Genomic DNA, 17,696 nt, shown 5'->3' on the forward strand with positions numbered 1-17,696 from the left:
CACTCAGCTTTGCTTCATTTCCTCAAAATAAATTCCTAACTTAGCAAACTGAAGAGACCACTATAGCAGTAATGTAAAATCAGCCTTTTCACTGTGCTGTTAAATAAGCCACATTTGAAATAAATGTCAAGAGCTGGGTTCCCAATTCTGTGTAAATTTTCTCAATGAGTGGCCTAGAATGTAAATTTAACTTGGTAAATTACTAAACTAATTGACTCAGGAAGGGTGGATTTAGGAAAATGGGGTGACCCTGTATTACCTTAGTTCTATACCTTCTCTAACATAAATCATCTTTTGGCAAGAGATGCTTCTTTTGGCTCAGGTCACCTGAAAATAATTTCATTTAGAACTTTTCTTAGCTATTTAATGTAACAGGGGACTAACTCAAAGTTGCTTCTAATGGATGAAACAAAATAAATGTGAATGGGGCATGACATGGCGTATCCAAACAATGGGCTTCATTCAACTGAGCGACAAGGCCACTCAATCCAGCCAGGTGCCATAGTCACAGTCACCAGCTGCAGGGATGGTTTGAGCAAAACCATGCTCAGCTCCTCATAGCCAAATACCACTGTCTCCTACAACATGATTCTGGTAAGAAGTAAGATCTAGAATCAAGCCTGTCACGGGAAGAATGAGGCTGGGTCCCACGGCATGCCCTCTGTGCGTGGTCTGCTCCCCACAGCTGTGCTCACATTCAGAGCCCTGGCACTTGGAATCTGGCACATATTTTAAAGAGACATCTGTGTTTCCGGAGGCACAAACTAAAACTCCAGAATACAAGCCAAAGAATGAAGCTCATCTTTCAGTTACCCTATCCTTATGACACCTTTCTCATCCACTTGCCTCTCCAGTCCTCTCTACCCCCAGTAAAATGGTTCCCACACCAGGGTGTGTGGGTCAAGATGGCTCAAAATCACAGGCAAGTTTAGTTGAAGGTTGACACTGAGCTCAGAACTGCTACCATTTGTTATCTTTCCAGCTTCAGGTTTCAGACCAGTGTATAAATGGAATAATGTAAGAGTAATGTGAGTAAAGTCTGATGAGTTTTGTTCATTATCAAGCTATCTACAGAACGCCCACATGAGTAAGGTGATCTAGTAGAATAATCCATCTGGCCTGGGAAAAAAATAAACACCAGTCAAATCACTTCTTTCTCTAAAATTCCTCATTAAAAAAATCAGTTGAAGAAAGCCTGAGATTCCCTGCTTTTTAATGTTACCTCAACCTCAATTTCAAATTTGCATTGCTTTGGTAAACCTATCAAATGGACAACTCCATCACTTTGGCAGTGAACAAATTGTCTGTGAGGAAAAAGAACCACAGCTTGGAAAAATAAGTGAAAGGCATGTACATTAAGAGCACTAAGATTTTTTAAGTTAAAATGATAATATATCTAGAAAATACTGTGAAAATATATATCTCAAAATAGAACCAGGTTCAGTTAGAAGGCTCAGCAAAACCATTACCTAAAAAGCTGACCAATAAAATGGACAGGCAAAATAACCTTCCCATTTTTGACCTTCCCACTCTCCTGCCATCAGACTCTACCAGTCTGGATGTACTAGAGCAGAATAATCTAAAAGCCATGAAAAAAGTGCTGGTATTTTTCAGGATCTCTTCAAGACCATTTCCATCTTGGTAATGGGAATCCTCTCTCTGATCAAGGCAACTGGTGCACTTTAAAGGAGTCTGGAGACGCCCGTTCAAAGACCTCATCGTCTTCTTCCACCCCTTCTTCTATCGGTTTCATCTTGGCAGAGGCTCGCTGGTGTGGGGATGACACATCTGTCAAAGGTCACAAAAAGGAAAACCACTTAATGTGCAACCTGCACTGATACTGGTGTGAAGGATCTCTCAGAAACTCCAACTGGCAAAGAAAAATTTATAGAAATCTGTAGTTGGTATCAAGAATACAGTTTCCCTAAACATTATATTTTCAATCCAGCACTTTGATAAAACAACAAAGTCAGGAAGTGATTCTCAGCTATGACAGAAGATGTGGAGCCGATTCCACTGCAACAACTTGGATGATATGAGCTTTTCAAACATACCAAACTCCCAGCGGGTTGCCCTAAAACCTATTTAGGACTCAGAATGCCTGTTCCTACATGAATATCATACGTGGTGACTAGGGTCCCATGCTGACCCTCAAAGCTGATTTACTCTGACTTTTCCTAAAGAATCATTCTTTACTAAAACTATGAAACCTAACACCATATAACACCACCTAAAAGAACACTCCTTGTCACTACTGGCCAGGGATGGATTACTCAATAAGCAAGGTACACACAGGATTAATTGTGTTTACTTACGAATCTGTGGTACACAATTTCACCTGTTTTTCACCACATCAAATTCCAGTATGGTACAGGGGGAGGCAGCATCCACAAAGGTCTAATGTTTCCTGAGATTTATTTCCAGGGTTCAAATCCCTGCTCTGCTGGTTTCTAACTGTGTGGTCATCAGTCGATTTCTAAACCTCTTTAGGCCTCAGTTTCCATACTTCTGTTGTTGCTAGCTGTCATAGAGTCGGCTCCAACTCATGGTGACATATATAGAACAGAGTGAAATGTTGCCTAGCTCTGTGCCATCTTCATGACCATTGGTATGTTTTAGTCCATTGCTGCAGCTATTGTGTCAATCCATCTCACCGAGGGTTTCCCTCGTTTTTGCGGACCCTCTACCAACCATGATATCCTTTTCTAGTGATTGGTCTTTCTTGATGACATGTCCAAAGCAAGCAAGCCGAAGTCTCACCATCCTCATTTCTAAGGGGCATCCTGGTTGTATCCATACCTCTAGAAAGGGGATAGTCAGACGAACTGCCTCATAAGGCTCTCGAGAGGATTAAACATAAGAATGCATGTAATGTTCTTGGCAGGGTGCCAGGCACACAGTAAGCTTCACTAACCAAACCAAACCAAACCCTTTGCCATTGAGCTGATTCCGACTCATAGAGATCCTACAGGATAGAGTAGAATTGCTCCACAGGATTTCCAAGAAGCGGCTGGTGGATTCAAACTGCAGACCTTTTCGTTAGCAGCCGAGTTCTTAACCATTATGCCACAAGGACTTCAAGCATCACTAGATATCATTTATTATTAACTGCACATTTAGGGAAATGCCACTGCCAACAGCTACATCTTCCAACATAAAAAGATCACAATTAGGCAGGGCAGGACTTTGGAATAGTTAATGTGTGTTTGTTGTACACACAGAAACTGTTCACTTACAAACATTTAAAGTCCATTAAGATATGGAGTTTCTTGAAAAATAACTACTGAAATAAACTGGAGAAAATAAATCTCTATTAAATGGTCCAAGAACACAATTTTCTTACAGAGCACAGCATGACAGAATCTCTTAGGCAAGTTCTTTTTAGCATTTTCTATACAGTAAAGTCAAGCATTCCACACACAACCACTAATTTCTACGTCTACTTATATGGCAATTAGTACCATCTGTGTGACCCTGGGCAAGCTACTTCACCTCTCTGTGCCTCAGTTTCCTCATCTATAAAATAGGAATAACAACAACACCTATCTCATGTGGTTGTTATGAAGATTAAATGACTTAACATTTGTAAAGTTAGATCTGTGCCTGGCAGCATAAATGCTTTATGAATATTTGTAAGTAAATATAATTAATTAATATGGTCTTTAGAAGGCAATAGCCTAAATAATGAAAAAAATCATTAAAATTTATCATCACCCACACCAAACCAAAAACCAAACCCATTGCCGATCCCAACTCATAGCAACTCTATAGGACAGAGTAGAACTGCCCCATAGAGTTTCCCAGGAGCAGGTAGTAGATTCTAACTGCTGACTTTTGGTTAGCAGCTGAGCTCTTAATCATGCAACCAGGGCTCCATAGGAATGACCAATAAAAAAAAAGGAACTCATGCTTGAATAGTGGCCTGTGTTTCTCAATCTAAACTGTCCTGAATGCGGCAAACTTTACTTGTTTCTTTTGTTTTTTACATCATTAGCTATGGCTTCCATCATAATATTTCTAGCCTCAGTTATAAGCCTCATAAAATATTAACTTAGGCTGAGTATCTGCAATCAGATAAAACCCTTAGTACAAGATGGCATGTCTAAGACAATTAAACCAAATCAATAATATATAGCATTTAGACATAATTGTACTGCACACATAACAGAACTCGTCCAGTTTGTTTTGACTGGGGAAGTGGGACTAATTCATCCCTAGTTTTCAAGCCTGTCTATCAAAATAGTGATGGCATTCTACAGTGAGGCTGATACCTGTATTGTGGCTAAAATATATTATTTGACCCTGTCAAGCACTTCACCTATTGTTGCATTTCTCACTGAGAGAAAATGAAGAGAGGATCCAATACAGCTGGAAATGGTCAAATGAAAACATTCCAAGAATTTACAGCTTCTGTGTGGAAGGATTTATTCTAGTCCCACTATATTGGCCTTGGGCTCAAGCATAACAATGATTGTGAGGATGGTGCAGGACCTGGCAGTGTTTTGTTCTGTTGTACACAGGGTTGCTATGAGTTGGAACCGACTCAACGGCACCTAACAACAATGACGTATTGGCCTGGGCAAAGCAAGAACTGTGGTACTATACAACATTAAAAAGGACAAGGCAGAGTCATCTGCAGTTCTTGGGGTGTCACCCAGGGGTCCCCAAGTTGGGCCCCCTTCTTCCTTATAGCCCAAGCTCCAGCAAACTCAGTGTTCCCCAAATCCAAGTCATCGTTTTCCTCTTCACCTCTGGCTTTTCTCTCCACCTGGAATGGTCCCTCCACTCCCATCCCTCACCACCAAGTTCCTATCCATTCCTCAAGATGGAGTTTGAACACCATCTCCTTCATTGCAGCCTTCCCTAATTCCCTCTATTGGGAGATTTAATTCTTCCCATTAAACAGTTATAGCCCTTACACATTCTATATTATATGTGCTCACAAGTACTTGCATCTCTCTATTATTGGAAAACATGCGTTTTGAGAGCTGTAACCACAACCTCTTTACTCCTGCAGCCTCTCAGAAGTGACACAGTCTAGCCCTTGATAATTTCTTGGTGCATGGGTGTGGTAGGCTGAACGATGGCCCACAAAAGATATCTGGGTCTTACCCCTGGAACTTGTGAATATTACAGTACATGGCAAAAAAGAAAAAAAGTCTTTGCAGGTGTGATTAAGTTAAGGATCCTGAGATGGGGAAATTATCCTGGATTATCCAGGTGAGCCCTAAATGAAAACACATATATCCTTATAAGAGGGAGGCTAAAGAAGATTAGATGACACACAGAGAGGGTGATGTGAAGACAGAACAGAGCAGAGAGAGATTTGAAGATGCCAGCCTTGAAGATTAGAACGATGTGGCCATAAGCCAAGGAATGCTGGCACCCACCAGAAGCTAGAAGACGCAAGGAATGGATTCTTCCCTAGAGCCTCCAGAGAGAATGCAGGCCTGCCAACACCTTGATTTTGGCCAATGATACTTAGTTTGGACCTCGGGCCACCAGAACAGTGAGAGAATAAATTTCCATTTAAACCATCAGGATTGTGGTAATTTGTTATAGTTGCCACAGGAAACCGATACAATGAGTGATGAAAAAAAATCCCTCATCCAAAGCTCTACACGGGACCGTCAGAAAGCCGATTCTGAGGATGTGGGGAAAACACGTGGTCATCATATTTTAATCTCTGATGGGCTAACCCCTAACCCTACCAGTGGGGCACCAGAATTCCTCAAGTGGAGGCAGCTCCAGGGCTACAGTAAAGCCTCACTATGAAAAGGGACTGTCAGCACTGTGTGCTATATCACACCTCCTGAAGGAAATCACTTTCCTATGACTGATGTGACACTGCTTGTAGCATGGACATGAGTACTGTGCTCCCAGGTAAACATCAACATGGTTTGATGTACCACTGCCTGCCACAAAGCTTCCATCCAATCAGCAAAAAAAGATCATCGAGCGTTACAAGGTGCCAGACATGGGGTTAAATGCTGGGGAGGTAAAAATGAATCAGATATAGGCCCTGACTCTAATTTTTATTTTATTTCCTCAGGAACTCAAAACCCTTTTCACACCAATGCATCCTCATTACATCCATACTATTATTTCTCTTTTATACTCAGAAGCCAAAGCAAAGACAAGCCAGACAACCTGTGCAAGAAAATGAAGTAGGGTGGCTGCATGGATGAACTCATTTCTCACAGGGAGGAAGCACTGAGACAGAAACATATTTTGGGGGAATAAACCAGGTGGCCCTGACAGCCTGGCAAGAATTCATTTTTCGGCCAATGTTCTTTTCACACAGGGAATACTTGACTCACTTACATTTCAGGCTATGTGACTAGGCAAGTCCCCCACGTCCCAGTCCCCACATGACATTGCCTCTGTCCACATGATAAGAAACTCCTCTTTGTCTACCACCCAGATACTCCAATAGACAACAGAAAAATGGTCCCGCTGTGTAACTGCTAGAAGGTACCCACTGCCAGGTGGCTGCCTGACATTCAGTAGGAATCAGTCACGAGGAATGCCCACTTTTTGCACCAGGAGCCTGGGCCTCAAGTACCATCGAGGGCCAAGTATGATGTTCACAGCCACAAAAACCAAAGGACCACCTGGCCCTTTCTGGGAAATGTTAACTGTCAGGGCCAGGAGAAAGGCAGGCATTGAGGAGCAAGGAGCTCACTGCCACCTCGACATGGTGCTCTCTGACCCCATAAGGAGACCTACTGGCTCATTAAAAAGATTTAGAGTCTATCACTATAAATTTCCTTCTTTGTCCACTAATACATCCAAAACTAATCTAGAGTGTGAACAAAAAAGTAAAAAAGAGGGGATATTACACTTCAAGGGAACTATCTTACATTTCACAAGATGAACACTGATAAAGATTTATACCAGTTTTCTTGGATTTTCACTAATTTTATGCACTGATGCATCATCAGAAATTTGCCCAGAAGGCCCGACTACCTTACCCAGAGGTGTGAGAGCATGGGGAAGGGACAGAGCAAGAATTAGTGCTTATCTTTGGTTAAGGACTTTTTCAAAATACTTTTTGTCCTTCAAGGATATTACTAGGAGGTTCATGACTTCTGTATAATGCATCCTTTTTCATTTATTCAAAATTCCAAAGGGCAAAATAATTCCTTATATATAAATTTTCCAGAGAACTGATTCTAATTCTTCCTCTGTTAAAACCACTTTTACAAGTTGGGAGACAGAAGTGGTTAACTATATTCTTAGGTATTTATTATGACCAAGAAGAGATAATTATTACCATTTTTTGCTATAAGCTATAATCACCTTCCAATTTGCTGGGCTCTGGCTACCAATAAACAGAGCTTATTATGGATGTATGCAAAATAAATAGTATCAGATTGAACTGCAATCCAAATTCATTGTTGTTGTTAGGTGTCGTTGAGTTGGTTCCGATTCATAGTGACCCAGTGTACAACAGAATGAAACACTACCCAGTCCTGCGCCATCCTCACAATCTGTTGTGCTTGAGTCCATTGTTGCAGCCACTGTGTCAATTTATCTTATTAAGGGTCTTCCTCTTTTTCGCTGACCCTCTATACACGCTTATTACCTGTGAAACTGTTAAACAGTTATGTCAAGAGTTACTGATGCTTGGGTAATGTTTCATGATATTACACCGAGTGGCAAAAGAAATCTTCTGCCAAAGAGAGTTTAGGGATCCCTTCCAGAGATACCAATACACCCACAAGGGACAGCCAGCAGAGCAGAATTTTGCTCTGATACACCACTTTCACGGCAGGTTCAGGTGAAGAAGATAATTGTAGCACCAAGTAGCAATCCTGAAGGTTAAGAAAGAAAATTTCAAACTCAAAACCTCATACCTTGAGCAAATGGCTAAGTAAAGACTAAGACTTAGCAGTGACAGCCTCAACCATACAGTATACCTACACTTGTGCCAGATCCTGGGGCTGACAGCACTATGGGTACCCACAAGGGGGATTGGGTCTGGCCAGCAGTGTCTCTCCTCAGCAGACCTGTTCAGACAGTGGCCAGTGCTGGGGCCTAGTGGAGGATGGGAGCTTGCTATTCAGACTCACTGTGTGTCCTTGAGAGTCACTGCCTGCAAGTGCAGACTACACATGAGCCTGCATGGAGGACAGGCCCAGGCTGCCCCACAGGCCCTCTTCTGTCTTTCTAAACTCCTGACTTAAAGAACCATCCAGTAAAAAAACAGTTTCCAACTCACAGCAACCTCATGTGTCAGAGTAGAACCGTGCTCCATAGGTTTTTCAATAGCTGATTTTTTGGAAGTAGATAGGCCTTTATTCCAACGTGCCTCTGGGTGGACTCAAGTCTCTAACCTTTTGGTTAGCAGCTGAGCACATTAACCATTTGCACCACCCAGAGAGTCCACAGGAGTGTATCAGGGAGATCTTATGTAACAATCAATCAAAATTCTGGTGTTCAGAGTAGGAAAAAACTGGGTAAGAAAAATTTCCTTTGTCAGAATCCTGTCCTAATAAAGCTTATTTCTATTTTGCTGTGCTTCTAATTACATGAGGGCCTAAGGGGCTCACCTGGCAAATAAAAGCAAATGTACATATTTGTTGGTCTTATGTCCAGAGTTAAAGGCATGCCTGTTCCAGAGAACTAATGAGCTAGCTCAAGTCTGACCTTCAAATAAGTAGAGTACTATGATATAAAATCCAGATTTGCCTTGGGAAAATCTGCTGCAAAAGACCTCTTTAAGGTGTTAAAAAGCAAAAATGTCACTTTGAGGACTAAGGGGCACCTGACCCAAACCATGGTATTTTCAATCGCTTCATATGCATGTGAAAGCTGGACAATGAATAAGGAAGACCAAAGAAGAATTGATAACTTTGAATTATGGTGATGGTGAAGAATACTGAATATACCAGAAGAACGAACAAATCTGTCTTGGAAAGAAGCACAGCCAGAATGCTCCTTAGAAGCGAGGATGGTGAAACTTCATCTCACATATTTGGACATGTTACTAGGAGGGACCAGTCCCTGAGAAGGACATCATGCTTGGTAAAGTCGTGGGTTAGCCAAAAAGAGGAAGACCCTCCATGAGATAGATTGACACAGTGGCTGCAACAATGGGCTCAAGCTGGCAAGGACTGTAAGGATGGCATAGGACCAGGCAGTGTTTTGTTCAGGCAGTTTGTACATAGGGTCGCTATGACTCGGAACCAGCTCCATGGCACCCAACAAGAACAATAACAACATGATGTGAAGTTTGTCAAGTGCCTTTTTTCTCTGCCTGAGAAACACATTTTTTAAAAAGGAGCAATACTTTTGTAAACTACCCACCATCATCTCATAAGATTTTTTTTCTCTCTCCCCTGTTAAAGTTGATGACATTTTTTTCATTCCTTTCAAAGTGTTATTACTTTTATTATCTTTAACCATCTGGACAACTACTTTAGCAAGTAATTAAAAACCTTACAGAAGTTTAGAATTTTAATTAGATTATACATTTTATGATGAATGGGGAAGGAGGAGGATTTAATGGCTTCATTGCTAGAAAGAATTATCGTCTCCTTTCCTGCCTTTGTCTATGTATACAATAAGACCCTTTTTTTAATTGAAGAAACCAAGTTTGAAGTGAAGTGCTTTGAACAACAATGCTGAAGGGTGGCTATGGTCTTTGTACCTAATTTTTTCTCAGATGGACTCAGCACCAGCACCAAGGAACTCAAGTAAAGAAGCATACAAACTAGAGCAAATAAGAAAGGTGGAGAAGGTCAGAGGCTTCCATGAGAAAGCTTTCATTGGTCCAAGGGTCACTCTCAGATCAATTGCTGACACTCAGATGGGCAGTCAGGGCCCTGAGCTGCACAGCATCAGGTATGGGTGATCAAGGATCAGCCAAAGCCTTGCAGCTCCTTCCTGCCTACAAAGAGGAAGCTGCAGGGTCATGGACATGGCGGATAAACCAAGAGAACAGTAAAAACAAGTTTCAGAATGACGCTTACAACAGGTCTAGAGAACAACCAATCCAGAATAAGGTAGGAGGATGAGAGGCTCGTGAGGAAGGTCTTTAAGAAAAAGGAGACAGAAAGTTGATGGACTAAGAGAATGGGGATATAAAGTCTGAAAATGCAACAATATGGAAAAAGAAAAGCAACTAGAAATGCCCACAAAAACAAAAAGCAGTATGAAAACACATGGTTCAAATATGAAACAACCACTCATAGAACTTGAAGAGGAAATGAAGTGAAATGGATTCCACGCAAAACACAGAATGAGTAAGAAACTAGGAGAGACCAGGGACATGGTGAATAAGATGTTTCTTGTCTCAAAAAGCAAGGCAATAAAAAAACTACAGGGAAAAAAAGGCAGTCAAAGTACAAAGTAAACTGTGGCATGATTTTTACGTTGTGTAAGTAAGGAGAATGCATTTGAACTTGCTGTTAGGCACAGTCTCATTTGCAGAGAAGTCAAAACACTGGAACCAAAAAGAAAGAAATGTAGTCACAGTCTACTATTCGGTTCTGCATAAAGCATAATAATGCAAATATTATTTGTTTTAAGTTTTGAGATCCTCAGGCCAAGCAAATAAGACATGAATGTGGTTTATGAAAAGAGAAAGCATATGTTATTGACGTTGATTGTTTAAAAATAAGAGTCCCACAGTAGGTTGAAGATGGAAGGGGAGCAAAAGAAGAAACGGTAGGGATACTAATGTCTCAGCCTTTAAAACAGTTCAGAGGAAAAAAGAAATGAAGGCTTAAGTGTATTATTTAATGTTACAAAGATAAACAATAAAATAATAAAAATGAGTGATCTCATCATATTGAACAGAAAGGGGAGGAGAGGTTAGAAGTGGGCTAAATTAGGTTAGTAGATACTCATTAAGTAGATAAATCAATAAAGAACAGCACATTATTTAGCATTGTCCCAAAAGTGATTGTTGCTAGGGAGCAAGACCAAAAGTAGGTTGGGGTGGGTCCATTCTTTTCATTTTAAGCTATTTTTAGTATTTGATACCCATGGGTGTATACTAACTTGACAATTTTTTAAAAATTTGATTAAAAGATTAAAAATATATAAAATCACTTTCCTGTCATTTTACAGATGAGAAAACTTTCAGTAACTTCCCCTAGGTCACAAAGTTAGTGAGTTGTGGACAGCAGGGCTGTGTGAGGTCAGAGGCCATATAGTGGGCTGGCGAGGGCTGAGGCTCTGCAGTCAGACAGCAACGCCCCTACTGGCTGTGACCTGTGACTAAGGACACAGAGGAGAGAAATGTCAGCCTCCTCAACCCTAACAGGGGAAAATGCAACACCTGTCTCATAGGGAAGGAGCCCTGGTGGCGCAAATGGTTAAGCGTTCGGCTGTTAGCCAAAAGGTTGGCAGTTTGAACCTGCTCAGAACCCACTCAGCCACTCCATGGGAGAAAAGACCTGGCGATCTGCTCCCATAAAAATTACAGCCTAGGAAACTCTATAGGGCAGTTCTACTCTGTCACATAGGGTCACTATGGGTCAAAAAAGACTTGGTGGCACCTAACAACAACGATCTCCTAGGGTAGTTGTGAGGATTAAATCAGAACACATAAGAAAGTGGTCAGGATGTGTCGGCTGTTACAGCAGGAAATGAATATCCCTTCAAACAAATTTCACACTGATATGAATCACTTTAAGGTAAAGAGCAAATCAAGAATATCTAACAAATTCAACATGTCTTTGTGTCTGGGCTGCCAAGTGACCTTAACTAGGTTAGTTAACCTCCCTAAGCTGTACTCTGCTCATCTATAAAATGGTGGTATTGCTTTCTCTAACCATCTCAGCGGGTCTGTTCATGTGTGCTCCCTCTCCACTTACCGTCTGATCACAGCTCCTTCTTCCTCTCTGTAATTCATGTAAAGTTTGTTTGTAAGTCTATTGTTGTTCACAGGTAGAATGAAATTCAAACTGAGCTGACTAGATTACTTCAAGAAACCAGTCTTGAAACTAAGAATACTGTATTAGGTTTTGTATCTTTCCAGGTAAATAAATACATAAGAGACCTGAGAGAAACTCATTATGTCAGATACGTTGCTAGTCCTTGCTGACAAGAATACTAACCAGACGTAAGCTAACTTCACTAAAAGCATATTTGTGCAACTAGGTCATATGAAATTAGTAGATTGTCCAGAGCAGTATCTTGACATTAATAACAAAAAGTGTTAAAAAACAAGATTTTTTTCTCACTAACAAATCTCTCTAAATATTTTATAGGATTCTAAAAGCTATAAACATTAATTGTAATTTCTGAAAAAAAATATGGTCTAGACTAGTAAAAACTTAAAACACAAATTCCAACAGACTGTATTGTCTATATTGCCCCAAGATTTAAAAATCACCCAAACCATACTTAACCCCAATTAACTAAAATAAAGTCATACAACTTTCAAGGAAACATAACATGTCCTCTTGTTGCTATGACAATACCTGTGCTCTACACAGCTTGTCAGTGATGGAACTGCCAAGCACAATCAAATCAGTCTCTCTCTCTCTGTGTTCTCATACATTATGTGGTGGGAGCTAATCCTCTCAGGATGATAAGATGACAACAGAATGACAAGGTGCCCTGCTCACACACTGGTCCAGGAGCAGAGAGAAGCTTATACACATGTGATGGCATCAAATCCTTCTCACGTCTGTCCCTTCCTCTCCTCCTATCTCACAGTCACGCATCTGAACATGGAGCCCAAGTAAATGAAGCAACTGGAAAGTAAAAAAAGTTAAATAAATTAACTGGATTACCAGCTATTAAATAAACAGATAGGCACCACTTTTTCCTCAGGCTGTTTCATTATTTTCCTCCCCTTAAATGACAATGTAAAGTGGGATGCAGGACATGTGCGCTAACAAATAGGGATCTTGCTCAGGATGTAGCATCATGTGACTTGTGCAAAAATAGAGCACAACGTAAGAAATTTCGATGAAATGGTTCACTCAAAGTTCTCTTCACCTTTTCCTGAACTTCATTTCTGCTTAACTGAGCTTCATTTACTGTGTAATGTTATGAAGTATTTTTGTGCCATTATATCACCTACTGTTCGAGATCTTTAAAAGTAGTGCCTTCACCGGGAATCTACAAAAGCCTCTAGATTTAACTACCAGTAGACAGGAAATACAAGAAACACATTCATCAATACTATGGTGATGCATTCAGCAAAATTCCAGAATGCAGGACAATTCTACAGCCTCACTACTCAAAAGTGGAGTTCACTGACGAGTCACGTCAGCATCACCTGGGCACTTGTTAAAAAAACACCAAACCCACGGCCATCGAGTCAACTCCAAATCATAGCGACCCTATAGGACAGAGTAGAACTGGTGGATTTGAACTGCTGATCTTTTGGTTAGCAGCCATAGCTCTTAACCACTATGCCACCAGGGTTTCCTGGGCACTTGTCAGACAGGTGGAATCTCAGGCCCCACCCCAGGCCTACTGAATCATAATTTTTACTTTAATAAGATATCCAAGTGATTCATTAAAAAAAAAAAAAAGAAAAACGGTTGCTGTTGAGTCAATTCTGACTCTTAGCGACCCTGAAGGACAGAGTAGAACTGCCCCACAGGGTTTCCAAGGAGCAACTGGTGGATTCAAATGGTGGACCTTTTGGTTAGCAGCCGAGCTCTTGACCACTGTGCGACCAGGGCTCCAGGTGATTCATATGTAAGTATATTTAATAATCACAGTTTGATAGGACAAATACCTTGTTTTTTTAAACAAACGAACAAAAATGCAAAAACACAGAGGGACAGACAGAGATGGAAGGGGAGCCTACAGATCAAGAGACTTCAGACAGCTATCAACCAAATGCAATATGTACCTGCTGTTTGAATCCTGATACGAACAAACTAACTGAAAAATAATTGTGAGAAATATTTATATATGCATTTTAATGTTCAAATCTACCTGTATACTTAGGTTAATGAATAGATGAGATCATGCAAAAATGGTTTAATTAGGAAAATATATAAAATAAATTTAATTTTCATAGAGTAGAGCTGCTTGTAATTCTGTAAGTACATACTAGGCAAAGTGAAAGCAAATGGACTTTGGAGAATATCACTGGATAATTTTACATGTTCCTATATAGAATGCCAGCATTTAAATGGATTACATTAACCGATCTATGAAAACCTATTAGCAGCACTGCTTGGTCATAATGAAGGAATCAGGGGATGGCAGGTTTCTCCAGGGAAACAGGCTGAAGTGGAACAAAGTGCCTTTGGGCCAGTCACTGACCTCCCGGAGTGTAAGTGGAGTCACCTGCAAAGGGATGAATAACAGCTGCTGGGCCTAGCTTTCAGGACAGTTGGGTTCAAATGCAGGAATGCATGTGACTGTGACCCATGAATTATAAAGCACTAGTCAAATGCCAGAGCCCTGAAGGCACAGTGATTAAGAGCTATGGCTGCTAACCAAAATCCACCAGCTGCTCATTGGGAACCCTGTGGGGCAGTTCTACTCTGCATTATAGGGTCACTATGAGATGGAATCGACTTGACGGCAATGGGTTTGGTTTTTTGGTTTAAACGCTAAAGGACAGACTAGATGCTGAAGGACAGACTAGAACTGCCCCACAGGGTTTCCAAGGAGTGCCTGGTGGATTCGAACAGCCGACCTTTTGGTTAGCAGCTGTAGCTCTTAACCACTACGCCACTAGGGTTTCCTTTTTGGTTTAGTCAAATGCTATTTGCATTTTTTTCTTTTCTCTTTAAACCACAGAGCCAATATGGTGGAAAAGCATGGACTTTGGAATCAGACAGAATACCTAGGTTTGCATGCCACACCAACCCCTGTGGAACTGGAACAACAGTCATTGCATATTCTCAATGTTCTCATCCATAAAATGGAAATAACATCCACTGGAATGGGCTGTGTTATTCCTTCCCCTTCCTGTGGCAGCCACTGCAGGAGGATTAATAGATTTGCCTTGCTGATGTCAGGTCTGGCCCAGGAAAAGGGACTGGAAGTGGCACGTGCCACTTCTCAGTGGAAGCTTTAAGAGCCATCATGTGATTCTGCCACCGCTGTCTTCTTTCTGCTGTAAGAATGGCAATGACCCAGACAGCAGCTGCTGGAGAGGACACGGTGTAGAGCAGCACTCCACCCACAGGTGAGTGAAAGAAGCCTCTTATATACAGTACAGTTGCCGACGAGTTGACACCAACTCATGGCAACCCCAAGTATGCCACAGTAGAACTGGGCTCTACAGGGTTTTCAGTGGCTGATTTACTGGAAGTAAATCACCAGGCCTTTCTTCCGAGGCACCTTTTGGTTAGCAGCCAAGCATGTTAACCATTTGCACCACCTAGGGACTCCCTCTTTGTTATATCCTCTGAGATTTGGGGAACTGTTAGTGCCGCATTATCTAACAAAAGCTGCCTAATACACTTCTCCATTCAGGATTATAGTGAAGATTAAATGTGATGAAGTAAACAGAGTGCTTAAAAAATAACAGATATTACTGCCAATAAATGTTCCCTTCTCCCTGCTAGCATTAATGAGGCTGGTATTTTTGCTCGGAGCAGCTGACCACCACTGCCCCTACATGCACATCAGAACCCTAAATAACCCCAAGAGCTGACGTCACGAGTTTAGGGACCTAACATTTACTGAGACCTACCACATGTTCAAAATGCAATAAATTTTGTTATTTCAGCCTAATGGTTCTGAGAGATTTGTTTTATATTCTTTGTTTTCCAAGATAAAAATTTATAATTTGGGAAAGTTGATGGCATTTTTACGGGTCTGGACATAGAAAAACAAAAACAGCCTTCAGTAGTTCTGAGCTAAAACCTAAGTAAGAGAGACAAGAACTAACCGGTTTTTAATAAATTACAAGTGAAAGTGAATTAAATAATAACATCTTTCATTTAACTGCAGGAGTGGGGCCAAGAAATTAAGAATGACGACTGGTCAAAGCAGGTAACAATGTGGATTTGATGTGCGATTCACACACACAAACACATGCATACACACGTAGCTATACGTATTTGTATTAATATGTAAGCTTTTCCATAAGAAACCTGAGACTAAAAATTAATAAACAACTTAAGCAGGTTGAACATATTTTAGGTACAGCAAAGAACAATCAGACAAGACGGGAACTGAGAAGAAAAAATACAACCCTGTACTCAAGAGCAACAAGCTTCTTTACAAACACTTCTTTACAAACAGCCAACAGCTGTTTCGACTCAACTCAAGATTGACTACAAAGAAGGGGAAAGGAAAAGACCAGGAGTCGGTACTAGAACCAGCAGGCCTGTGCTAGGACAGGATTCAAAACGCCGTGTGAAGTAATCCAAGCCACACAGCTAACACCTATTGGAGGCAAGATCTGAACCAGGTCTACATGGATAATGTGCGTGATCAATCCACCGAACACCCTGAAATGCATGTTTCTAGAGGAAAAATACTATACAGATGTTAAGTAGTCTTGAAAATAGGTTTTAATTCTATTTAGATAACATGATCCCTAGACAATCGTGTTTTCTTTTCTAAAATGTTATTTTACCCTCAAAAGATTTAAATTTTACAGTAAGATACTACAGGAAAAAATATTGATTTTTAGAAAATGAAAGGTCCTACGTACAGTGCTCATTACTGGTGTTTCCTAAGCTAGACAACAGAACTACAGAAAAATAAGAACTACAAAAATAAGCTATTCATTCTACAGAAAAAAAAATTCATATAAAGCATTTAACTGCAATTCCTTTTCTTTCAACCTTACTTAGTACAGTAACTACTAGACATGGAATTTGGAGCCCTAGGGTGCAGTGGTTAAGAGCATGGCTGCTAACCAAAAGGTAGGCAGTGTGAATTCACCAGCTGCTCCTTGGAAACCCTGTGGGGCAGGTCTACTCTGTCCTGTAGGGTCGCTATGAGTCGGAATCAAATCAACAGCAACAAGTTTTTTTTTTTTTTGGTTATACATAGAATTAAGATGGGTAAAGTAGAAGGTAAGCAAAAAAGATGAAGACCCTCAACTAGACTGATACAGTGGCTGTAACACTGGGCTCAAACAGAGCAATGCCTGTAAGGATGGTGCAGGACCAGGCAAAGTTTTGTTCTGTTGTACATAAGGTCGCTATGAGTCTGAACCAACTGGATGGCACCTAACAACAACAATGGGTCCATTTTAAAAAGCTTATTGACTGTCAGTCAGTTTCAACAAGGCAGATTATATATCTGATATGCTAGCAAATTATAGAATTTGGTCAGCCTCAGTCAATACCTTCAAAAAACTGATTTTCAAATAAGATAGAACCATTTCCAGTTTCTCACTTGTGCTGTTCCTGAGACTCCCCTTTAGAACTACAATGCACTTCTACGCCTAGACTTCTCTTTGGAAGGTTATCCCAATAATGCGGCCTTGTAAATTCCAGTCTCTCCTGATTATGCATTCCAAGAAAATTCTCAATCCAATCTACCCACAGCTTTCAAAAGTTACAAGATCAGCTACGTAAATATTTAGCTTGTTGAATGCGCTTGTGTATTTTTTTAAAAGTTACTATAGTCTAAAATACAATTGGAATTATGAATAGCTCTTAGTATAAGCAGTGGAAGAACTTGTCTGCCGTTTTGTTATTTCACATGAATTTGTTCAAAGTTCTTATAGCATCATTCTTAGAATAATTCTTAAAATAATTTTAAGCAGCATTCTTAAAATAATTTAGTTTCTCCTGTTT

General features: G+C 40.6%; 1 protein-coding gene across 2 annotated transcripts in view; it reads right to left on the reverse strand.

The window, feature by feature from the left end:
* Positions 1 to 688: 688 nt before the first annotated feature.
* The window catches only part of BVES (blood vessel epicardial substance), a 37,053-nt gene continuing 20,045 nt past the window's right edge, over positions 689 to 17,696 (reverse strand). Inside the window, exon 8 of one of the 2 annotated variants that reach the window (XM_004372426.3) lies at positions 689 to 1,788. In XM_004372426.3, coding sequence (XP_004372483.1) covers positions 1,664 to 1,788 — 125 coding nt within the window. In that variant the 3' untranslated portion in view covers positions 689 to 1,663. The remainder of the gene's footprint in view (positions 1,789 to 17,696) is intronic. The other variant, XM_004372427.2, reaches the window with a different exon arrangement.

This window comes from Trichechus manatus, unplaced genomic scaffold (assembly GCF_000243295.1).
Source record: "Trichechus manatus latirostris isolate Lorelei unplaced genomic scaffold, TriManLat1.0 scaffold00017, whole genome shotgun sequence".
Classification (NCBI taxonomy): Eukaryota; Metazoa; Chordata; class Mammalia; order Sirenia; family Trichechidae; genus Trichechus; species Trichechus manatus.